The following is a 26,131-nucleotide window of genomic DNA, read 5'->3' as shown; positions in this document are numbered from 1 at the left end:
TTATACTGTGTTTACATTTGAAGGTGACCCTCAGCTTTAACTTGTCTCTGGCCATCAGTGCAGAACTAGTGCTAATTGCTGAGTTGAGTTAGAAAGTGCACCTGAATCAGGGTGAGGGCAGCGGGCAGTCCTGCATGTAATGGTAACAAATCAGACAAATAAGCTTTCCGGTTTACTAAATATGTTTTCCAGGTCTCATCTGCTTTCTTTCCCTTTCTCAGGATTTCAGCTTATTTGGCTTGAGTGGTCTCAGGTGTGTTTCACTGTTATTCTGATATTCACAAAATTTACTCAAGAAGTAAAACAAGAGATTAAAGTCCATCATTCTTACCGGCTTAAGAGACGCATTTTCTGTGACTTTCTTCGTTGTGTGTGCCACAGTCGTTGTTGTCTGACAGTATTTGCAGAATTGAGTGAATGACTTTCAGTAACTTTTGCATTTTGTCAAAAACTGCCGGTTTTATCAGAGTTAATGTGCTGGTTGGAACAGGCTGCCATCATTTTTAACGGATTCACTGTTTAGCTGCACACTGATGAGTAAATCACTTCTGACAGTTCAATCTGCTGTACGGTACGACTCTGCAACGGCGACAGTTTAACATCTCTTACAGTCCCTGTGAGAAATGACTCTCTCACTCTGATAACTGTGAGAATATCCTCAAAATATTAACCGGTTTATGAAGCTGAAGAGGGCTTTTAATATGAAACCGATACAGAAAATACTTGTATAAAAAATATAATCCAGTGTACGTAGCAGGAGCACGGGGGAAAGACGGTGATCTTAAGCAGCTGAGGTGAATAAGTCAGTCAGTATGAGATGAAGTGGCATCATAATGATAACTAGCAACGTCGCTCCCAGTTATAGCCATTCCAGAAATATGAAAGGACATTTACTAGTTATTGAGGTTTTACATTTTCTGCTTCATTTGAAGCCAAGTGGCAGCTGCATGTAATTTTTAAGGTTGAATGTTTTAACACTGACTCCCTCACCGTCCACTTTGTCTTCTTGGCTCCGTTTCATGAAGTAAGCTCTAGTTTTGATTAAATTCCACCTTGATTACATCAAATCCAGATCTGAGTGTTGGACGTGTGGAGCAGCATTACCTGAACGTCACCCATGAGATGATCTGAAAAAACAAAATCACAAATTCATCCTGCAAAATTACGCAGTTGGTGTGAACGGCTGCGTTAAGAAAAGAATATATTTACACGTGCGGTGTGCAAAGGTGCCAGGCAGCATAGGCAGTATACACTGTGGAAGCCAGCACAGGTGAGACTAATCAGGGCGGGGCAAACAACTAACCAGGATGGAAAATGAGCAAAGCGAGGAATAAAAATTGACAGGAACAGAAACCAATGTTTTCAAAATAAAACAGGAAAAGGTGAACAAAAACAGAACGATCCAACACCACCACACTGTGAGCAGCTGATGTGAAACTCATCGCTGTCAAGCTGCTAAAGGTGAGTCCTCCTTCCTGCTTACGAGCACAGAGTGCCGTTCATCTTATGGGCTGAACTATAATCAGTGATGTAAATGTGCTGTATTGTTTGAATATCGGACAAAAGTAAAGTCTTTCCCTGTTTTTCAGGAAAGGTAACTGTAATTACTGAAATGCTATACATTACTGGAGCAGTAGTGACCTTCTTTACTTGTCTATATATTAAAATGATGCTAATAAACATCATGTTCATAACAGAGTATGAACTCATAGTATCACATCTGGTTATGTAAAATTAAAAATGATGTCATGCCTACTTAGAAATGCCCACAGTTCTGGTTTGGACTAATAAACAGTTTGAGATTTGACATATTCAGAGCACTTCCTTATTACAAAAGCTACTCTCGTACCGCTGTCTTGATTTTATTTTATTTACTTTCTCGTGATCGTAACACTGACAGAAATTCGTGTTCTACATCGATTTACCGACAGTTCCAGTTTCCTTACTCCGGCTTCAAATTCCCGTGGACGCTCGCTAACCGACACTTCCACAACAATTCGCAGCAGTGCATGCTCACAAATATCCCACTTGTCACACAGTTTAGGAGCAATTCTTTGAACTAGAAGGCTTATCAATGTGCCACCTGAGGTATAGACTGACTATAGGTTAAAGATTCGTTATTCCAACTATTTGGGATATTTTGGCCTGCCTGCATTTCCTGCTGAAAGTTTAAATATTTAAACCTTGCTTCCTAGTTACAGCAGGTAATCTGATAAGTCGCATGTATTTGCATTTTAATGAGGACACTTTTATTTCCTGGAAATAACCCACTCTTAAGGCTGGAGTTTAAATAATTGCAAGCACGCGTGATGCCAGAGACGAGCATGTTGACACACAGTTGAAATACTTCCTAATGAATCCATTAAGCACCTTAAGTAATGAGAGCAGTAGTTAATTACTGACCCCATTAGCATAACTGGTTGTGTGTAACACGTGACAGTCTTGGGGCAGCTGAGCTCCGTAACACGTCAGCTCTTCTGTCAAGTGCTGTTTTGCTTCCTAGCAGCCTCTTTGAGCCGAGGACACTTTGCGACCTCGGGGTCCTTTCTTAAAAACACTGCTTTGCACCCGTTAATCATTCTGACAGCCGCCAGAATGTCTCACACACGCACACACACGAGTTCAACATCGATTTGCAGGTAACACGTTTGTGTGTGCTGCCTTGCTTTTTGCTCTTCAGCGTGCTTCATCTTACTGTCTGGGTTGGATCCAAAATAACATTTGCTGCTGCTGTGTGCTTCACATTCGACGAGAGACACTTACAAGGTTCCTAACCCTCCACTCGTCCACCCACTCCAGTCCTCCCTCCCTCCCTGTACGAAGCTCTGACACAAACCTCCTACGTATTGCCACAGTGGGGGTATTTGTCTGTGGCTAATAACATCACTCTTGGCTGAGACACAAAAGAGCTCAGCCAGCGAACGAGGCTTTTTCCGTCCACTTTCCCCTCTCTTTAAGCACACTTTGTTGACAATGTGTTTTTGTGTTTAAATGTTTCTTGTTGTGCCGCTCGTCACTGCCATAATAGCCGCTGTTGTATTTGTGCCAGTGTTATTAACGCTCCCAGTAACGCATGTGATTTCACTTGTAGTAATGACAAAGCAGCGGGCACGCCTCTGCTCTTCTGTGTTACTTTCTTCTCCGTCTCTTTCATTTGTCTTCCTCTGCTGACACCTTCCTCCTAAACCTTTATTTTCCACGCTCCTTCCTGTGCTCCGAATCTCGGCCACCCTCTGGAAGATTCTACATTTCTTTTTGCAGAAATTGAGAAATTGCTGTATAATTACCCACAAAGCACTGACTGCTCGATCTGCATAATTGCCTCTACCATCCATTGCAATTATCGGCAGTGTTGTCTATTTTGAATCAAAGTCCAGTAATTATAGGGTGTTTTATGTTAGAGAGACTGTCCGGCTGTTATCACAGTAATCCTCTATAATCTCATATTCTCTATATGGGCTCCTAGTCATCGCCAAATATGGTGGCAAAACATAATTACATGATGAAGTGCATGTATGTTGGCATGTATGTACAGAAATAGCCTGTTGTATAGACTGCACTCCAACAGAATTGTTGAAAGTGGTCTGCGGCCAACACAAGCAGCAACACTGCGAACAAGCAGCATCTAAAAATACATTTTCTCACAATATAATAAGTTTCCACTCCAAACAGCAACTCATGGAAAGTGATTGATCTGTCTATTGTAGAAGACCCTGTAGTATTCTGGAGAAACCCCAACAATCAACTGACCCTATGAACTAGCACAAAGAAAAACTCCCTTTTAACAGAAAGAGCCAGGCTAAGGGAGGGCCAGCCATCTGCCACGATTGGTTTAGAGGTGACAAGAAAAGGAGACCATAGAAAGACAGTACACACAGACAAATCCGATATTTTCAAATCCGATCTGGGTCACTTTCGTATGTGGTGCTGAATCCCATACATATCTGATGTTTTAGAAAACGACTGCTGTTTGATGGTCATGTCGCATTAAATCCGTCTTTTACGTCACCGACACAAGACAGACGCCAATTATCAGCGCCGGAGAAGACATCGTGAAGGCTTCCTGGCCATCCTGATGTCAGTGAAACTGTTGGGAAGACAACGTTGGAGAAACGTGAACATTTTATTTGTACTGTATAATCTGCAGATTCTGACAGAAATCTGCAACTATCCTTTGAAGCACCGCTCCTCTAAAACAGCAATAAGGATCATTATTAGGTTATTCTAGAGCTGGGCGATATAAGATTTTTTCATATCACGATATGTTTTTTTCATTTCAGGCGATAACGATATCTATCACGATATAAGCCAAATAACTATATTTGTAAGATTTAAATGTGCCGTTGCTCACAAGTAAAATGTGAAATAATCAGCAGCTTGTTTTTATTTAAATATTTATTTCCCATAATAAGTTCAACAGGGTAGATGTACTTAAGGAACATGAGACTTTTTCAGATAAATAAAGGCAAATATTGCAAACTACACAAAAGGCAGCCGCTAAAGCGTTTAAGTTTCAAAATAGAACAAACGAAACAGACTAAATTGTCAATTCCACTTAGAAACAAAATATTAATTCTAAAAATAAATCTTAGTTTGTTTTACAGAATAACAGACAAAACTGACTAACTTTTGTCAATATCAAATAAACTGAGAACTAAAAGGAAATTCTCAATCTCTCCTTGTTGTATAGCTGAGCTTTTCAAACAGTTTTAACAGTTACTTTAGTCTGACAAAAGCCGAATGACGAATTAGCGCTTCCAGTCAGAGACTGAGGCTACGTCCACACGTACACGGGTATTTTTGAAAACGGAGATTTTCCGTTTTCGTTTTAAAAATAATCCCGTCCACACATAAAGGCAGAAATGAAGGAAAACGCTGCTATGAACATGCCAAAGCAGCAGGTGGCGCTAGATTCCTAACCGTGCAGAAATATTGGCCAATCAGAAGTCTAGAAGCCTCGGTGGGAAAAAGTAAACAAAGCTGGGGCATAGAAGCAGAACCGAGTCGTATGTGTGGAGGGACAGTAACTGTGTGTATATGTAAGCATTTAAACACTGCAGAGAGTAGAATTAACAGTAACAGTATTGTAGAAATTCATTTCACCGAAACAATAACGTGGCGCACAGTGTGACTCATGCACCAGTTTATTGTATTTCCAGACTTGCTTTCGGCACAATTTACAGTGCACGCTACTCTGTTTTTTGTCAGACTTGAAATAGCCGAAATACCTTCACACTACGGAACTTCTATGGCTCTTCCTGTGATTGGTTCAGCTCTGCGCTACGTAATTTGGATTGGCTGTTCTTTTTTTTTTTTTTTTTTTTTTTTTTTTAAGAGGACAAGAGCGGCGAGGTCTATCGCAATAGTTTAATTTTTCTATCGAGAAAAAGTTATATCGCGATACATATCGTTATCGTTCTATCGCCCAGCTCTAGGTTATTCACATTATTATGTAAATAACAAAATAACTTAAAGCAAAAATTGGGAAATATAAAGTCTGAAGTCTTTATATTAAGGGCCATCAGTCAAACAATACTGTTGCTCTGGGTCTAAACAGCGCATTGTGTGTGACGTCTTCTTTTGTGCATGTGGGCCGCTTTGAGCGTTCACACTAGAGCGCGTTTGCTGTCGCATTTTAATTGTAGTGTGAACGAGCAGACAAAAAAATGGGATTTGATCAAAAAATCGGAATTGAGCATTAAGACCTGCAGAGTGAACGTAGCCTAAATGCTTTAGCAAAAAGGAAATTTTGAAGCCTAATCTTAAAAGTAGAGATAGTGTCTGTCTCCTGAATCCAAACTGGAAGCTGGTTCCACAGAAGAGGGGCCTGAAAACTGAAGGCTCTGCCTCCCGTTCAGATACGACCTATTATTCAAGAATTTGTATGTAAAAAGGATTTTAAGATAAATTCTGAATTTAACAATTTATGTCCAATATGGGAGGAATACAGGGAGTGCAGAATTATTAGGCAAGTTATATTTTTGAGGAATAATTTTATTATTGAACAACAACCATGTTCTCAATGAACCCAAAAACCTCATTAATATCAAAGCTGAATGTTTTTGGAAGTAGTTTTTAGTTTGTTTTTAGTTTGAGCTATTTTAGGGGGATATCTGTGTGTGCAGGTGACTATTACTGTGCATAATTATTAGGCAACTTAGCAAAAAACAAATATATACCCATTTCAATGATTTCTTTTTACCAGTGAAACCAAAATAACATCTCCACATTCACAAATATACATTTCTGACATTCAAAAACAAAACAAAACAAATCAGCGACCAATATAGCCACCTTTCTTTGCAAGGACACTCAAAAGCCTGCCATCCATGGATTCTGTCAGTGTTTTGATCTGTTCACCATCAACATTGCGTGCAGCAGCAACCACAGCCTCCCAGACACTGTTCAGAGAGGTGTACTGTTTTCCCTCCTTGTAAATCTCACATTTGATGATGGACCACAGGTTCTCAATGGGGTTCAGATCAGGTGAACAAGGAGGCCATGTCATTAGTTTTTCTTCTTTTATACCCTTTCTTGCCAGCCACGCTGTGGAGTACTTGGACGCGTGTGATGGAGCATTGTCCTGCATGGAAATCATGTTTTTCTTGAAGGATGCAGACTTCTTCCTGTACCACTGCTTGAAGAAGGTGTCTTCCAGAAACTGGCAGTAGGACTGGGAGTTGAGCTTGACTCCATCCTCAACCCGAAAAGGCCCCACAAGCTCATCTTTGATGATACCAGCCCAAACCAGTACTCCACCTCCACCTTGCTGGCGTCTGAGTCGGACTGGAGCTCTCTGCCCTTTACCAATCCAGCCACGGGCCCATCCATCTGGCCCATCAAGATTCACTCTCATTTCATCAGTCCATAAAACCTTAGAAAAACCAGTCTTGAGATATTTCTTGGCCCAGTCTTGACGTTTCAGCTTGTGTGTCTTGTTCAGTGGTGGTCGTCTTTCAGCCTTTCTTACCTTGGCCATGTCTCTGAGTATTGCACACCTTGTGCTTTTGGGCACTCCAGTGATGTTGCAGCTCTGAAATATGGCCAAACTGGTGGCAAGTGGCATCTTGGCAGCTGCACGCTTGACTTTTCTCAGTTCATGGGCAGTTATTTTGCGCCTTGGTTTTTCCACACGCTTCTTGCGACCCTGTTGACTATTTTGAATGAAACGCTTGATTGTTCGATGATCACGCTTCAGAAGCTTTGCAATTTTGAGACTGCTGCATCCCTCTGCAAGATATCTCACTATTTTTGACTTTTCTGAGCCTGTCAAGTCCTTCTTTTGACCCATTTTGCCAAAGGAAAGGACGTTGCCTAATAATTATGCACACCTGATATAGGGTGTTGATGTCATTAAACCACACCCCTTCTCATTACAGAGATGCACATCACCTAATATGCTTAATTGGTAGTAGGCTTTCCAGCCTATACAGCTTGGAGTAAGACAACATGCATGAAGAGGATGATGTGGACAAAATACTCATTTGCCTAATAATTCTGCACTCCCTGTATGATCTCTCTTTCTCATCCCTGTTAGTACTGTAGTTCAAAGCTCAGTCTATGCTGAGAGATGACGTAATGGCACACCTGCTGCTCCATTAACATAAGATGGAACTTCATCTTCATTTGACAACACAAAAAAAGTTATTTTCTGAATTTTTATTGTTTACAAAAAATTAAATGAAGTTAAAAATGTCAAACACAGAAAGTGAAGTTATTTTATTAGACACTTCTTTTTTTTCTAAAACGGATCTTTTTAAATCACTTGCTCCTGGCTAATATGTTGTTCAAATATAACTAATTTATTTGCCATAAATTTGTAGATATATTAACTAATTGCAGTTCACGGAGGCTGGGGTTAATCTATCTGGAGATCTGCAGCTAAATGAATGAGTTCCAGAGCACCTTACATGTTTTAATATTCAGCTGTGAGAGAATAATTTTCTCTCAGCTGACGTGGCACTTCCCCGTGTGAACACTCCAGCCTTTACCTTTCTTTGATGTGAAGGTCTCACTAATTAGGTGGATCCCAGATTTCCCCCTATATCAAGATTCCAGGCTTATCTGTGTGGGCTCGCTGTGTTTATATGTGCGAGCGGATGAAAAAAAAACTCAGCCATAGGCGAGGTTTACCGCCCAAGAACAATCAGAGTGCAGGATGAAAGAGCCCCCCCCCCCCTCTAATGCTGGGAATTTCTGATGTTATTATCGTATACATCTGTGGGCCTGAACTGATCAAACATGCATGACTGTGAGCCACAGTGCCAGGTTTATGTTTTCTCCCTCGTGGAACTGCCAGTGGTAGTTTGCATTTAGATGACAGCCTCTAGCAGTCCACAAATTGAAGTGGCAAGGCTCTGATTTTTCTCATTCCACTCAGCCTTTGTCTTCTTCACATCAATAATAACACAAAAGGATCAGTAAGGTTCTGCCTCATTAGCATTAACCGAGTGCCCAGCTTTGTTAGATAAGACAGAGATACAGCAAGCACACAATTTTGCAAAGATCTCATTTTGAGTCAGAAAACAGTTCTTCTCAGATTTTGCTGGTGACACAGTGATCGTGAAATTAAAGCTAATATTGATAATGCTTAAACTTTAAGAACTTTCGATAAGACTATTAAAAACTTTTTTTCAAACATCTGTTTTCTAGATTTTTGGAAAGAAAGGTAGAGATATACAAAAATATGTACAGTGGCTTGCAAAAGTATTCGGCCCCCTTGAACTTTAACACATTTTGTCACATTACAGCCACAAACATGAATCAATTTTATTGGAATTCCACATGAAAGACCAACACAAAGTGGTGCACACGTGAGAAGTGGAACGAAAATCATACATGATACCAAACATTTTTTACAAATAAATAACTGCAAATTAATAAAATTGATTCATGTTTGTGGCTGTAATGTGACAAAATGTGGAAAAGTTCAAGGGGGCCGAATACTTTTGCAAGCCACTGTAAATTAAAAGAAAATCTAACATTTAAGAACGCTGGTGTTTTCTGACATTAAGGAGAAATTACTGTATTACATCATATTTGAAAGGTATTACCTTAGAATACTGTTGCTCAATTAGACCATTAACCAATCATTTTAACTTTGTTGTCATTGTCAGGTAAATGGCTTGACTCATTGTATCTGCTTTTTTTCTGATTGTGGTATATTTCTTAAATCCTTGAGCCTCGTGACAAACGTTTGGGCTGCCCCATGTTCCTGGAGTGTAGCAGACTTCTTCATTGTGGATAGGGAGACAACCTGAGCTTCATATTAATCCTTCACTTTAACCTCAGAAAGTCTGTAATCTATTAAACTAAAAGAGTTCCTGCCTTCGTCAAACATTTTATGCACAGAGGTGAAATCCCTTTGAATATTTTATGTAATCTAGTGGCAGAGAAGTGCAATCAGTGGACGACTCAGAATATGCCTAGCATTTTAAGAGACTCTGTTTTCCAAACATTTTTCACACACTTCATCAGAAATGTCAGTGCTGAATTCTTCCTGCCTGTCTGCTCTGAATGAGTTTGAAGATGGACCATCCAGTTATGCAGGGTGTTTTAAACTGACACAGCTCACACCTTTAAGCGGCAGTCCGGGGTTCTGCTCATACAGTCAAACATGACTCCTTAAAAAGTGTCTCAGGTTTAAAAACAAGAGAACGTTGGAACCCTAAAGGTCCACCTTAATGGCTGAAAAGAGACAACAAGTACAGATACCTGCTAAAAAAAATTATGCCCTGCTTTTGAGTGAAGGACTATGTTTTTCTGCAAGCTGCTTTGCAACCCACTTTGATTTAAATCCTGTTTCACTAAATATGAATAAAAATCGTCTTTTAAAACAGGAACATTTTTAAATGTCTGCTTTGCAATCTTTCAACTTTTCTTTTTTATATCACAAACCTACTCTGTTTCCTGGAAGAACCACATAATTAACAAAGAAATGTCACAAAATGTCCGAGGTTTGAATGCCGAAGAGTTAAAAATAGACAAACAGCATCTCTGCTTGGGGACAGACGTTATCTGCAGCAGGACATCTTGTGATCTGCTCAGCTTTTCAACAGCAGTGCTCTTTCCCTCTGTGTGTGATCACTGCCCAGGCTGCCAACATCCCCCCATGAATCTTAAGAGCTGTCCAACTTGCCAAAGTTATCATCCCACCACAGCCCCGTAGCCTTGTGGTCAACATCCGCTGAATTGCATATTACTTGATCAAGGACTTCATTTGTAGTCCTGGCTCTGGTTGGACTCTTTGGACTCTCTTCAGCCCCCCAACGCTGAATTTTCCAGCCACTTCCTGTACTCACTCTCCGATTCAATTCTCAGCTCTGGAATGGCTTACAAGGCTAAGTAGGATGGAATCGGATCTCTCAAGGACTTCATATTCCAGACACCACCTTACTGCTTCCACTGATTCTGCTGTCTCTGATGAGCCTTCAGCTGCACTCCTTCAGTCCTTGATTCAGCTCTGTGCTCGCTGCTCTCCAGCGGGATGACCTTCCTGATCCAGTCAAGACGGCCGTCTCATTTCCCAGCTTGAACTGACAATTCCCCAGATTGTTTTATCACATTCTTTTTTCCCAGACAGACTCATTCGTGTGATATTTAATACATGTTTGACTTTTTTAGGCTTCAAATTCAGTTTAAAGAACTTTTTATTTCTCTACTGTTAAAATGCAAATTTCAAAACAAACAAACCCGAACATGCAGCCGGGTTATAAAGTTCTTAAGGGCAAAGAATCTTCAGCTGACAGCAGGCAGCATCAGTAATATTCATGACAAATATAAGATAGAAGAGGAATAATTTAGGCTGTTTCCTCTGCCGGTGTCTGGGGCCTTTTGACTTTTCTGTTTTCTTTTGACTTCTTCATTTGCATTTTGGTACTTGGAGATAATGACACTGCTGAAACAGAGCTTTGAACTAAATAAAAGCTGGATAAAATTACTTGGTTGCTCCGCCCAATCGGAGCAGAATCAGGAACATAAACTGTGAAAATACACCAATGAGATTTAGGCTCAATAAAGACAAAAAGGACCACAAAAACTGTCTTTTATATTTATTTAATCAAAACAAAGCAAAGAGGCAAATAAGGCTCAAAAATTCAAACATGATTCAAGGTGAACATTTTGTGTCTTGTGCTGTTTGTTTTTCCATCCTTTAGGGACATTTAGAGCAGTCAGAATTTTTAGGGTCCAGTCTTGGATGTTAGATCAGTTACCTGAAGTTTATTATCCTGTCTTTGAGATGACTGTATTTGTACATGACAAAAAGATGCATAATGAAGCAACTGTGACCAAATTAATAGCACACAAATTAGTTCTGAACCACATGTATCGGCTTTAAGATGATTGCTCAACAAAAGCTTTCCGTCTTTTTTTAAAAGAAATACATTTAATAAAAAGGCTGCTACAGAGTATATGTGCACACCAAAAGAATCAACACCCGCACAGAAGTAAAAGCAAAGTGAAATAATGAATGAGTAAAACAAATATCTACTGGAACAAAATGTAATTTCTTCACTAAACGTCTCTTTAGAGGAAAAGAATCAAAGCTTATTAGAAAGCTTGCTCACTCCTCCTCGCTCAACAGAAAGCTGCACAGGAATATTAGAAAAAACAAGGTAACACTATCACATGATCCTCCAGGGGGAGTAGTTGATAAAGCAGCACAGCAGCAGGCTCTTCCTTCTTGTCCTGCAGTCAATCAGAAAAGACAAAGAAAGGTCGCCAATCAGTCGCAGGTCTTACAAATACAGCCGGACAAGCATTTTGTGCCCCCAGGTTCCACTACACACCTCTCTTAGCATCGCTTTGTGCAGTTAACTCAAGACCCACCACAGCTTTGTGGGGTATTCACAGACAACCTTTGGGCCCCTAACGTCCCTGCCTGGGAGCCGGGCAGCAGTGCTTCCCTGTCAAATCTGCACAAATTGATGTGTCTGCTGGTGGGCACACCGACCCCATTATGCGTGTGCCAATCGCTCCAGCTGGTGGTTTAGCTGGTGCCACCAGTCGCCCCCTCACTGCATCGGGAAGCACGCCAATACACATGAGCCTCTCACCCCTCTCAGGAGCCACAAACACCCTGCCTGTCCTGCCTTGCTACTCGGTTCTTTCTAATATGACCTCAGATCAGAAGAAACTTCCCCCGTTAGCAGTGAACGACGAGAGCAGTGCCCAGTGCCACATCCTGTGCGGTACAGAACTCAGTGTGGTTGTGCACACCACAGGAGATGTGTGCATTGGGTGGGGAAGACATAGGTTCGGACAGGCTTAGCACAGCTCTGCTTGTAGCTGATGCAGAGTCAAAATGTGATGAAACCACATCTACAAAGACTGTTTTTCCAGTAATCTATACTTTATGGTGTTGATTCTTCTCACAACATGATGTGAGATGATGGGAGAGACCACGTTAATCCCTGCAGCTCGCAGCGTAAGACCGATCTCTTCAATAATTTGCTTTTGTCTTTATAAACACATTCCTATCTGTACTTTATCATCCTGCAGGGCGGAGCCTATTCTGCAGCGAATAAAGGAGGACCGGACCCGGGTGGTCTCGCCTTCATTTGACAACATCAAGTATGACACCTTTGAGATCGAGGAATACCCTCTGTCTGCTCAGGGCTTCGACTGGGAGCTGTGGTGCAGATACCTCAACCCGCCAAAGTCCTGGTGGACGCAGCACAACAATACGGCGCCTATCAGGTAAACGGGAGATGAGCTCTGAGGCTCGATAATGTAAAAAAAAATATGAGGGGGAAAAAGAAATGGTTTTATTTTATTAAAAGGAACCTCTTTATGTGAAAGAAGTCCAAGAATGTATTAATTATTAATCATTTGACTTGAAGCATATTGAAGTAGGGTTGATAAGATCACTTACTAAGCTCATTATTTTTACATTATAATTTCTCCAACACTAATCCCCATGAATAATTACGCATGTAAATTCTGCTTAGTGTAGTGTCAGTATTGTAACCCGTATAAAACCCGCGGGAAGCAATACAGCTACAGAGCAAATTAAGTGTAAGACATAAAAACGGTCTCGGTGGGCCGTTACAGTTAACATTTAAGAAGGAGAGCAGGTGCATTTTATGTCTGCTTATTTGATGTCCTGAACACCACGCACAGTCACCACGCATACCCACAGTGAATGATCTTCAGTGGCCAGGAAAGTGTTGCCAATATAACGGAGAAAGATTGCTTACGCACACCAGAGACCAGTACAGACAAACAGCCCAGTAATGACAGCAGAATTGCCTGCTCACCAATACGTGCAAAGAGGATAACATGTCTGTTGTTGAGGTTTATGGCAAGTAAATCAATAATACAGTGTTTATAGATTTGGAGAAAAACAAGAGGACGTATCCTGCTCAATATTGTAATGGGAGAAGATAAATGGGCCCAGTTATTTATTTCTCTATCTTCTTAAGCACTTTTGTTCAAGTGCAGATTGCTGCTGGATTTGCTCGGGAGGACCGCTTGAGAGTATTGTTACCGCTTAATGGCTTTCAGAGCAGTTTTGTTAAATCGGTATCTAATTTCTTAAGTAAACATGCGTATTGTGCTCTTCCTAGTTATCAGAAGATGATGAGTTACAGTCTGTGAGAGGCAGTGTTCGGACGCACATTGTTCCGCTGAGCTTCAGAAAATCCACCTTTGAATGCGATAATGGATACTACTACTAAAATGCAGTGAAATACAGAACAGTGCAGACATGTCTCTGGAGTGACCAATCGCGCTCCTTCGTCTGGCAGTTCGACGGACCAGTCTGGATCTGGCGGTTGCCAGGGCAACGGTACTTTTCTGACTGCACAAGTGTAAAGTTTGGTGGCGGGGGGATTACGGTGCGGGGGCTCGGCTCTTAGTTCCAGTGAAAGGAACTCTTAATGCTTCAGCACACCTGGAAGTGTTTCCTCTGCACCTCACATTTAGCACCACTGCAGATTGATAATGAGAACTCCATAGCTCAGTATTTGCTGTACGCTATAGGCTGCAAAATAAAAACAACTCTTTAACTGAATGTTGTATGAAAAAGAATGTGTTGAAAGCCGGGGGGGGGGGGGGGTCTTTTTTTGGTTTCTGGCTGTTTGCCACTGTGTGTATCCACTGGGATGCAAAATTCACCCAAACAAGCTGTTTTTGCTGCGCTGCTGTATTTCATATTGATAAGAAGAGATGTGTGCGACTGACAGCATGAATACTAATAGGAGTTATTTTTCACCCCTGTTGGTTCAGTTTGATGTTGATGAAAGATTTGTGTACTCTTCCCGCCTGAATTTCCACAAAATGTCCTGAAGTAGTTGTGTTAGGTGAAGGCATCATTTTGACAGCTGCATCATTTGTGAGTATAATGCACTGCTTGGGTTTTCATGCAAGACTAAGGACTATGTTTAGAGCAGCGAATGTGCAGTGTACTTGAAAAATAGATCTGCAGGGGGCTTGATCCCCACAATTAGCCCCAGTATGAGGCTAATTGTGGATTAGGACATAGCTGTTGTATGTGGGTAGAGGAGAAGGCTTTGCATTATATTTTTTAAAGGGCCTAATGACAGTGCATTCACTTTAATATAAAGCAAGCTTCATTTTTCTGTGACCTTTTCTCTTTCCTCTCATTCTAGGAGCCCTGCTCTGATTGGCTGCTTTGTGGTCGACAGGAAATACTTTGAAGAGATTGGCCTGCTTGATGAGGGCATGGAAATTTATGGTGGAGAAAATGTGGAGCTTGGAATCAGGGTGAGACGGTCTTTATAAACTTTTTTTTATAACCAAACTGATTAATTTCTGAATACTCAAGAACTCCTTTTTGTCCAGCTTCATGGAGACCCTTACGATACAGTCCAGAATGAAACAGATGGTTTTGATTATAGTAAAAATTCGTTTTTTTAATGTATTGGGGTCAAAACTTTTGCCACACTCGCCATTTTGATGTAATCAGCAGCAGCTGCCTGACAGCTTGGTTTAACCAGACTTCTAAAAACTAGTTACTGGTGAAACATGGAGCAATGATAACCGTTATCAATCTTAAACTGACCCGTCAATTCAGTTCTGTTTTCTTTATATAGCACCAAATCACAACAAGTCACCTCAAGGTGCTTTATATTATAATGTAAAGTCCTTACAAGGATACAGCCAGCGTGCATTAATAGAAAACTGTCATTTTATGAGGAAAAAGTGTCAGTTTATTTCAAAATATATTTATTTACACCTGCATAAAGTTAGGGCTGGATCAGGTGATGCTGAATTCTCCGTTAGTTATGCTACAATAGGTCTAGGCTGCTGGGGGCATCCCATGATGCACTGGGTGTTTCTTCTTCACTCAAATGTTTCTCTCTGTGTCTTTATAAAGCCTTATTAAGCTCAGGCTTTCTTCCACACTGTGTCTTTGGTGGCCCTCCCTCCCCGAGCCTGGTTTTAACAGGTTGCTACATTTCCTCAGGGTGTGCTGAGGGAGGGAAGGAAAACAAAGCTTTTTTTTTTTTTCTTTTTTGGGTGTTTTTCTTGCTCATAAGGAGCTGTTAATTTTTGGACCCCTATCTTAAAATTCAAGAACAGTTGCATATACCAGTAAAACTGATTTGAATTATATCGATTGAGATCTCTGCCAGCACTTTCCATACAGTAACCTACAAACACATGTAGCGTGGGCCGCCTAACAACAGCATCAGCTGCTGTCACCATCCAACCTGAACTGTGCTAAAAGGACGGCTCGCCTAGCATACAGAAAAAAGAATGACCTTTCCTTTGATAGAGCAGCATCTTTATCGGTGACTCACCCAAACTGGCTAATTACTAATGATGTAACAACTACAAATTGTAACTTAATATGATAAAATTATATGAATATATCACATTATGGTGACAGTAACTTCCACATCTTCCAGTTTTCTTGTAGTTTCTGGCAAATTTGAGCAGCAACACATTTTATTTCATTTTCAGGCAGCCTAACTCCATCAGAACATTAAGTTACCAGAGGGACTCTATCTCTAATCGGATCTCTAGAGGCCTTGGGCTCTGCACAAGCACAGTCATCCTGAGGCTGCCAATCAGCCCCGGGAGGATGACACAGCGTTGAGGCTGAATGTATCCGGGAGCCATCGAGAGAAACTGTTGACTCAGGCTCGGTGTGGAGTGATTTACTGCAACCGTGTCTGTGTCGGGCAGGTTTGATTATCAGGCCGGGCTGGCTGATGCTGATCTGAACCACCAAGTCTAGAAAAGAATAGATAAATAAATGAAACACAGAGAGAAGTTTCTGGTTGTTACTGTACTGTGCCCTCTAAAACAGACATACAGCCCAGTTATCATTAACTTTGTCTGACTGCATCCATTTGTGATTCATTAATAGACGTTTTAAATGCCACCTTCCCCCTGGCTCCATTCTTCTAAAACAGCAGTAAAAGAAACCCACATCGGCAGCCTTCAATGAACCGTAAAAAGCTAAAGAAGGCATGCTTGGAGCTAAATGATCAGAATCGAGGGAGAAGAACTGAAAGCTGATTTGAGTTATGGTGGGACAAGCCAGCAGCAACTATGGTTTCAGAAACTGGCCCGAAATAAACTGAAATCTGTCGATTTAAATGTGTCCAATCTCCCCTTCAGAGTAATCACCTCATGCATGTTTGGACTGATTACAGCACTGCCACTATTTTTGGATCCCTCCTTGCAATCTTAACCTTTTCAGTGCTTTATTCAGTATCTATGTTTCAACAGATGAACAGAGACCTTCAGTAAAAGATCTGCTCTGCTGCCCCTGGTGGAAAAATAAGGTATTGCTTAGGTTATGGAGCTAAAGAGCTGAACAAGCAGACCTGCCAGCATCCAAGCTGACTGATGCTCCCTGTATTTGCTCGGGAATGGTGGATGTTTCCCCAGTAATTATACCCCTCCACCTGTAAACAAGAACGCAGGCGAACTGCTGTGAGTGCGACGCTACCTGTAAAGGAATGTTGGCTGGATGTTGACTACAGGAGCTGTGTTATCTCAGTCTAAACTCTAATAGGAAGAGTGCACTTATAGGAAATATTGCACCAGATTTATTAAAGGTCACAAACACAGGTGCTTCTGCAGCTCGCAGAAGTGCATTGCATATTTGTAGGTGTTGAAAAGTTAGAGAGAAAATGAAGGAACCACTCGGACAGGATTTTTTTTTTACGTTTGCAAGAGCAATTTTCAAACTTTTCAAATAATGATATTTTATGCACCTTATGTGGTTGTTAAAGTTGCTGCTTTGATAATTTGGAATGAGGAGGGAATACATGCCTAACCTTTGGCTCCTGTAGTTGCTCAGCCAGATGTTTCGAGCTGAGACGCGTCTATTTCTGCTCCTTAATACTTCTGTTTAATGTAAGAGAGCAGAGCTTAACATGGAGGACCGAGAGAGGGGGGAGTGGCTCATTACACATGCATAAAGTTACAGGGAGCAGCAGAGTTGGCAGTGTTTCAGGGTATTAGTTACATTGCTACGCAGACATTGGTTCATAATGAAAACTTCAGGCAGCAGACGTCTGTGTCTTCACACAGCAGGGCGCATGTAGAGATCTGCAGCCTCACAAATCAGCTCTCATGTAGTCTTTTCTTCTTTTTCAGGTGTGAAGTGTGTTCAAAGAATGTCGTTCAGGGGTCACTGGATTTAAGTCAGAATAAAGGGGAGTGATGCATGCATGGATCAGGATCTGGTGGCAAATCATCTTTTGGTTTCTTCTATTTGTTCCTTCAACCTTCAGATTTTAACAGTTTCCCTTTTATCAGAACCTGCTGCTGCTTCTTCAGCTGCTTCCTGAAGTGTTATTCTGAGACATGTGCATGAACCCCACAGTTACACTGCTGTGCTGGTTAGTGGATCCTCCCTCCTGAGGTCTGATTGATGGTGCAGGGCATCTTTGAAAAGAACTGGCTGACGATTTGTTTCACAGATTATTCACCCGACAAACTTTCCAGTCCAGCACACAGTGTTTTGCAGTCAGGCTTATTAGTTCCACTTAGTATATTTGGCTCTGTGCATTTTTAGAACAGCTACAACCTTATGTCATAAACACACTATGATGTCATGAATATAAATGTGTCTGGTCACTGGCTGTGTTGTGCCTTCCTTTGTCTCACGGAAGCTTTTGTGGAGGACTCGGATGTGACTCCATATGAAGCATGAATGTCAAGCCTGCTACAGGTCTGATAATGCCTTTCTCCTTAGCTCCTCACAGTGCAGAGAGCAAGAGTGCTGCTGCATCATGCAGTGAGGTTATTCTCTATTATAGAGCTCTTTTGCCATATAATTACTCTGCATAAGCCCACACTGCAGAGACAAATTGAACACCTGTTGACATTAGCACAGCGGAGAGTTGGATGGTTTATTCAGTGAAGCAGAAGTAGTGAGGGTCCCTCTGTGGGGGGATGAGCTCACTGTCGCCACCACGACCGCAGTGCACGTCTTTCTGACCCAGATCAGATGCTCCCCTCAGCCGTCGGCCGCTCTGCCCACATTACTTGTTGGCCTGTGTGCTGAAACGGGGCCAAGAGTCAGTTGCCCTCTGCAGGGTTGACAGCAACGGTGAAGCAAAATGGAGCGGTTTCAGCGTAGAAGCACTTCAAAGGGGCTGTGGAGCATTTTGTGTGGATGTGGACAGGTTACAACTCCATGTGTGGAGTCTTTTGGAACAGCTGAAAGAGCAACCAAAGGTTAGCCAGAGTATTGACATTTTATTTCTGTAGCAAACACTTCCAGTGCCACAGGACCATCTGAAGCCTGAACTCAGCAGCACGTGGAATTCTATAGAGCCCCCGCCTCGACACGCACATCATTATTCTGATGAGTTTTTTACTTCGTGGTTTTCTATAAAAACATCAGGAATGACAGGGAACGTCAATGTTTCAGCACACAGAGCTGTAGAAGCCCCTTTTTCAGATCAATGATTATGTAAATCGGCGGTGATATTTTGACAGAATCAGTTCTGCACACATGTCCCAGGGGCATTGCTCCTAATCTAACTATTTCATCATGTGTTGGTTTTGGCCCTGGGTTTAACTCAGAAAACACTCCGTTTGTTCTATTTCTATCTTCATACCAAACACAGACTACTTTTTCTTTTTTATCAGCGATTTGTTCGTGCGCTCCCTCGGTTTCTGCAGAAGCTCTCCGTATCTCTGGCCTGCACGCTCCTTTTAGTGATAAAGATTGCTTTCATGAAGCCTGATCTGCGCCGTGCTGGCGTAATATTGTGCATATTTAACACTCATTGTCTTTTTTTTTTCTCGCTCCATCACGACGGGTGGTTGTCTTCGCTCAATGCGATTTATAATTCACAACTTGTTTATGCCTTTTGCTGCTCATTTTCTCATTAAAAACTTTTAAAAACACAAGTCTGACAGCAAGATTTGTTCCACATTTCACCAAAGGAGACAGGCCGGGAGACAATTAGGGATGTAAATGTGCTGCGTTTTGTCTGGGTGACACCCGTACAAGTCAGCCAGACACAACTTCCCACGCACCCAAACTGCGAGTTCTCAAAGTCATAATGATGCTCTGTGATGTTTGCTGTGTAGTATTTGGCACATGACCCTGTGTTCACCCGTGAACAAAAATAACAAAGCCAAAAAAAGAAAAGACTTCTCGAAAAGATCACTGAAGACCAGATTTCTCTCCCCTTTATTTCACTCTCTTTATCTCATCTCTTTATTCCCGCTTTATCTCCCTGTGTGTTTATCCCAGCACCTCCTCTTTTTATATCCTTTTTTGAATCTCTCCTTCTTTCATTTCCCCTTTTTCCTGATGCCATTCTCTATCTCACGCTGCACACCCACATGCTCAGAGGTAGATTGTTATACTCGAAGAATAGCTCCTTATACTCTAACCCCATGTTGTAAATCCTTTATAGAAAGTGTTGAGGTATTTCTGAAAGAAGCATGTATTATCTCTGAATTTGGCCCTGCCTGGGCATCAGGCCAGCGCTACAGTTTCTGCTGTTGTTCTGCAGCAGCGCTTTGCTTTGGTAGGATAGAGGGAAGGAGGCTGGCCGGCAGGAGGGATTAGAACACAAATGCACAGGAGTGCAGGATTGCAATAGAGGGAACAGGAGTTTCTATTCAAATCAGCATTTCCCAGCATTTGTTTGTGAAATCCTAAGGTGCCTGCAGCTCAGTGTTGAGCAGCGCTATTGTGGAAACAATGGTACAATAATCTTCTGACCAAACGTGGCGAATTCTAGAATATTTCTGGAGAAGTGTTGCTATTTCCTGAAAGTTGGTCCACATTTGAAGCAGCTTGATTGTTGCACTTTGCTTTGTAGCTGACAGGTGGTCACTAGTGGACACTCCAAGTTCCGTTGTCTAGGTAACCCTGCGATGTATTTGCTGCCTCGCTCATACATCAGTCAGCGATGTCCTTCGCTGTTATTGGCAGTGGTTTGAATTGGACCCCTGAAAAAAAGTTAATATGAGTGGAGTTGATGTTGAGAAGGAAGAGCTCAAAGTAGCTAAAGTACCAGCAGAGATGGCCTTTGCTTCTCTCCTACTGACCCGTGATCCATGTAATTCCTTCACCTTTGAGACGGTGCACATCGCATCATACTCTGAAACTCACCGGAGGGCAAAGTAGTAAACATTTAGATATGCAGCTGTGGGCCGAAACACTAATAAAATACCTGTAGCTGGTGAAAGATGTTCGATTATTCCACATCAAAGCATTGTTTGAGTACTGTATCGACTTCGTTGTCAGGAAGGTTTCGTTTAGCACTGACAGTCAGTGTTTAACCGCTGCAAGATGTTAACAACAGCCGTGCAGAAGTTCTAGCTGCAGTAACATTTTGTCAACGTGCATATTTTTGCTTGGTGTAACAGGCCAGTGGGGTTAGCCTTTAAACATGACTTATTATGATCCTTTCTAACACCAGGTTTTTATTTTCACGATCAAGAGCAAAAATACTAAAGTCTGCAATAAACAACACATTTAGAATAAAAGTGCTGCAGGCGCCTGATGAAGACCTTGCACGATGAGGTGAGGAACTTTATATATTTACGACAGTGATGAAAAAAGAAGTTGGAGTAAAACAGTACAAGACTCACATTGTGTAAGAGAGAATTGCAAGTTGCATTAATAAATCATAAATACTCTCTAAATATGAGAATAACAGCTGCATGGAGGTATGATACAAATATGTTTGGGGTCTGACAGAACGAAGAGTTATTATGCAGCTTTGAAGAGAATGGTAGTGTTCTTTATGGCAGCGAGGTGGAGTCTGAGGGAGAACAGAGACTAGATGCACTCGCTACCACAGACATAAACATCTCTGACATCTTGCTGCACATATTAAAGGCTCTGAGCTTCCTTAGTTACTTTAGTTCAGTGAGTTTTGCAGCATGCATGTATGCACAGCTCTCTGAAGCTCCCACCACAGCATCTCAGTCAGGCTGAGGTCTGTACTCTGGACCACTGCAGCACCTGGATACTTTTCTGTTGGACACTTGATGATGTGCTTGGGATCTTTGTCCTGTTGACCCAGTTTGGTCCAACCTTTAGCTTTTGGACAGATGGCCTCACATCTGACTCTAGAAGAATCCTCATGCCTCCACCACGCTGCTGACAGCTGGTATGAGATGTGCTGTGTTTCTTTTTCTCCAAATGTGCTGCTGTGCATGATGGACTAACATCTCCACTTTGGTCTCTGTCCAAAGGACATTGTTGCAGGAGTCTTGTGGTTTGTTCAGATGCAGCTTTCCAGGCCTAAGCTGTGCTGCTGTGTTCTTTTTAAAGAGAAGAGGCCCTGATAGCCCTTCCAAACCAGCCATGTCTGTCATGAACTTGAGCCTTTAACATGTTAACTGTGGCTTGTCTGAATCGTGAGTAGTGGAAGCAGGAAGATAGTGCTTAGCTTTTCAGGCACTGCTTCTGCATTTTTAGTTTTTATTCTGATAAATAATAATACGGTATAATATCCCACGTGTAGCTGTACTTCTGAGGTTGTATTTACCTAATTTTAGAACCTGCTGAGGGTGTGAAGTTTGTATTTATTATCTCCTCACACAGAAAACCTTTGAATCCAAAGACACTTTTTTCCATTACCGTATATGGCACAAAAGAAGGAAGAATCCAAACATGAGTTTTCTATGATGTGCTACCTCACACACACACCAAATATTGTTTTACTAAAACATGTATGACTTGAAATAACATTTGTCACATGTGTCATGAGCCTGGCTAGTCCTACATAGGCATGTAGGACAGCTTCCACTGTCAAACAAGTGCAGACAGATGAAAATAGCAGCATCTGGGTAGGCATCACCACTGTGCCTGTGATACCTTTCTATTCATGCTAATTCCATCAGCCAGGCTCAGTTTCAGCAGGTTTTAATCCCCTATTCAGAGGACACAGGTTTAACTGGCAGTAACCTGGCAGGTGCTGAAAATATCTCTACCTTTTTTGGGAGTCCCCACAGTCCTCACATGTCAGAATTTACATTTGTGTGTGTGTGTGTGTGTGTGTGTGTGTGTGTGTGTGCGTGTGCGTGTGTGTGCGTGTGTGTGTGTGTAACAAAGGTGTGGCAGTGCGGTGGCAGTGTAGAGGTCCTGCCCTGCTCTCGGATCGCCCACATCGAGCGTGCCCACAAACCCTACACGGAGAACCTGACGGCTCACGTCCGCCGCAATGCTCTGAGGGTGGCTGAGGTCTGGATGGACCAGTACAAGAGTCACGTCTACATGGCCTGGAACGTTCCACTGCAGGTAAACACACTGCACTCACTGTGTGTGTGTGTGTGTGTGTGTGTGTGTGTGTGTGTGTGTGTGTGTGTGTGTGTGGTGCTTCTTCTCCCTGTGCGGGGGTGTTATTGTGGACATGTTTATTTGTGTTCAGGGGTTGTGTTACAGATTTTCTAGCAGCCATGAATGCCACCATGGAGATCCACTAGAAAGTCAGTGGCACATAAATAACAAGCAAATGCATCTCTGAAGGATTGTTGTTGTGCAAGGATATACTGTATATAAAAGATGGAGCTACATTTTCGCTGTGGATTTTGGACAATTCTTAGCATGTTAGTTGTATGTGTGATGAAAGTTAGATAAAATAATTGAGCGTTAACTTACCAGATGACACTAGAGAGCTTGGTTATTTATTCTGTGTCAAGCTCCATCATACCGTTTCATGTCGTAACGTTGCACGTTTTAGCATTGAGATCGATTTGCTTTTGGACCCACCCTCAAGCGGTCATTAGAGGTACTACCGTTTTTGTCACTTCCTGTTTGTTTACATTTTCAGATGACAAGTCATTTGAATACTGTATAACAAAGATCTACAGTGTGTTTCTTAACCAGGTTTAGCTGACCTATCAAAACCTAACCAAACCCTCATAATCCCAAAAAGTTCACACTAGTTCAGCCTTTTAGTATCCATGTTTCAACCACGTGTGTTCAGGTCTAATGCGAAGTCAGACTCATATCTGAGTGATCGCACATATACCTAACTCACCCAAAGTAGTCCTTCAGTTCATAGCTAGTTTCATTATAAGCCTGTAGATCGCTCTTGTCTTCCAGTTTGCTCGAGCCCGGCAATAACTCTTCTCTGATATTGTTTTTTGTATGAGCACAGTGTTGCAGACCAGATTTACAGTGATTCAATGCAGATCAACCAGTATATGCTCAAATTTGTAGGACCAAGAACAATTTATGTCTGTAGGGTAAATTCCCTCTTGGCAGGAAAACAATCTTTCGGGAACATTTCACATACTTTTTATGTAGATTCTGCTTTAACATCTCTGTTTAATTTCAGCCGTTCCTCACTGAGTATCGCACTCTGTGAGGCTCCTTTTTAAACATTCCTTGCTGTTCTTCTGCTCAGTTATCATTTCCGACTCTTCCATTGCCATTCCAAGGATGTAGTAGTGCTCAAAGGACGCAGACGCCTGAATTCTGCACGTGTTTTTATTTATTGCTACGTCGAATGTAAGAAAATTGAAGCTCTTTTTGTATTTATCGTGTTGCTCGAGGTCATTGGGTGGCAGTAAAATGCTCAGCATGTAAAACTTGGATCTGTGTGTGTTTATTTCCTTGCCTAGAACTCAGGAATAGACATCGGGGACATTTCAAAGAGGAAGGCCCTGCGGTCAAGACTCCGCTGTCGACCGTTCAGCTGGTTCCTCTCCAACATCTACCCTGAGCTCCGATCCTACAGCGACACAGTTGCGTATGGCGTGGTGAGTTCCTGTGATCGACCTGCATTTCCGTCTTTGCCTATGTTGACATCCAGAATTAAGGGTTTATTCATTAATGAGTTCCCACTGGTTTCTGAATAATTCCCAAATCAGAACGTTATGTATTCCTGGGTATTTGTAGTCTTTGTGAAACAGTTGGCCCTGCAGTCGACTGGCAGCCTGTTGAACCCCACACAGCCCATGAGAGCTGTAGACATTTTCTTTCTGTTCTAGTTTAAAACCTCTGTTTCTCGTACATTTATAGCTTTCCAAACATTTCCTGATGCTCCAGTGCTTCTGTTTTTTCTTTTGTTCCTCACTGATGTCCTCATGTATGACCCTGGGGCTGTTTCATGGACTTTTGCCTTCTTATGCACGACCACTACCAGTTTAGGATTTGGGATTCGCATCCAATACGATTGATACTTCTCTTCATGTTTTGGTGTAAAATAAAGATATTAGAGTGATTAAAGTCTGGATTTGAGTTGCTAGAAGTGATGGGGGGTTCTCACCACATGGTCTGTATATCAGTGCCTCTGCTAAATTACCGTATTTCCCGGACTACAAAGCGCACCTGAATATTAGCCGCACAAGCTAAAATCAGGGGAAAATCCTGTTTTGTACATACATTAGCCGCACCTGACCAAAAGCCGCAGGTGTTTCAATATTGACTTATCATATGTAAGAGAATATGCACAAAGCGAATTGTCAGGAAAGAGATGGCTGTTTGGAGACACACCCCTTTTATTAATATTTTGAAAAACAAGTTATGGGTACATATTTGCACATGTGCTGTGCTTCATAAATGAGTAACAAATGTAGTACATAACAGTAACCTACAGCACACCAGAAAAATAGATTCAGACTACCTTTTAGGCTCAGGTGCAGTGACACGGCTTTAACAAGAAGAAAAGTCAGTCATTCACCACCATCTTTCTGCCCACTAAAACCACCAAAGTCCTCTTCTCCAGTGTCGGATACAAACAGGCTCAGGATGGCTTCGTCATCCACTCTCTTCTTCTCTCCTTCGTTGTCACTTTCAAAACCAAAGATAATCCTCATTGTCAGTGTCAGAGTCGAACACCCTCTGAAGGGCCGTGGCGGTGTCCTCCTCTTCATCATGCAGCAGTCCAGCCCTTCGAAATCCGTTGGTGATCGTGGATGTTTGCACACTTTTCCACGCTGTCAGAATCCACCGGTAGAGTTGAGCACAACTTGCTTTTCGCAAGTTTATCGCCGCTGGTCATCCACGACTCCCGCTGAACGCGTAGCGCTACTTTGAAGTTTGTTTTTCGCGCTACTTGTACGGCACTACGTTGCCTGGCGGATGGACATGTGACCAACATACCACTCTTGAACCCCGATCCTTCCGCCAGGCAATGTAGTGCCGTACAACAGCAGAACAAACAAAACAAATCGTCTTACGATATGACAAAAATCATGGACAATCTATAGAAAAGCCGCACCTGACTAAAAGCCGCAGGGTTCAAAGCTTGTGCAAAAAGTAGCGGCTTATAGCCCGACAATTACGGTATTTTGATTCCCTGTGGTGACAAAATATACCCTCTACCCAAAATGATTCATCTGGAAATGGTCACAAATGGACTTTCACAGTTAGGTCTTGTGCTCCTGCGAGTGTGCGCCTCTTATTTTGAGTTTTGTTCAGATTCTTCATGTCGATGCTTTTTAGAAATAACCTAAAATAGAAACAATACCCACCCTGTTATCGTCGTATCATAAACACCTCTTCATGACTTCCTGTAACTTTCCAGCTGCAAAAACACAACTTTTCTGTTAACCCTCAGTGCAATTGCACACGCACACTCACTTTAAATCACAGCAGCAGGTATGGAGAAGGTGAACTTTTTTTCTACCACTTAACTTCTGCATGACTATAACTCTCATCATCTAACGTCCGTGGGAGGATTTTGCATAATTGAAAAATGACAGTAATCTGTTGAAA

General features: G+C 41.9%; 1 protein-coding gene across 2 annotated transcripts in view; it reads left to right on the top strand.

The window, feature by feature from the left end:
• The window catches only part of galnt18a (UDP-N-acetyl-alpha-D-galactosamine:polypeptide N-acetylgalactosaminyltransferase 18a), a 184,199-nt gene that overhangs the window by 118,973 nt on the left and 39,095 nt on the right, over window positions 1–26,131 (top strand). For both annotated transcript variants that reach the window (XM_014413111.4, XM_014413110.4), the window contains exons 5-8: window positions 12,502–12,699; window positions 14,613–14,727; window positions 22,520–22,705; window positions 24,034–24,171. In XM_014413111.4, coding sequence (XP_014268597.1) covers window positions 12,502–12,699; window positions 14,613–14,727; window positions 22,520–22,705; window positions 24,034–24,171 — 637 coding nt within the window. The remainder of the gene's footprint in view (window positions 1–12,501; window positions 12,700–14,612; window positions 14,728–22,519; window positions 22,706–24,033; window positions 24,172–26,131) is intronic.

The sequence above is a fragment of the Maylandia zebra genome, linkage group LG7, assembly GCF_041146795.1.
Source record: "Maylandia zebra isolate NMK-2024a linkage group LG7, Mzebra_GT3a, whole genome shotgun sequence".
Taxonomy (NCBI): domain Eukaryota; kingdom Metazoa; phylum Chordata; class Actinopteri; order Cichliformes; family Cichlidae; genus Maylandia; species Maylandia zebra.
The sequence above is the reverse complement of the archived record's forward strand: the minus strand, read 5'-3'. Positions and strand labels throughout refer to the sequence as shown.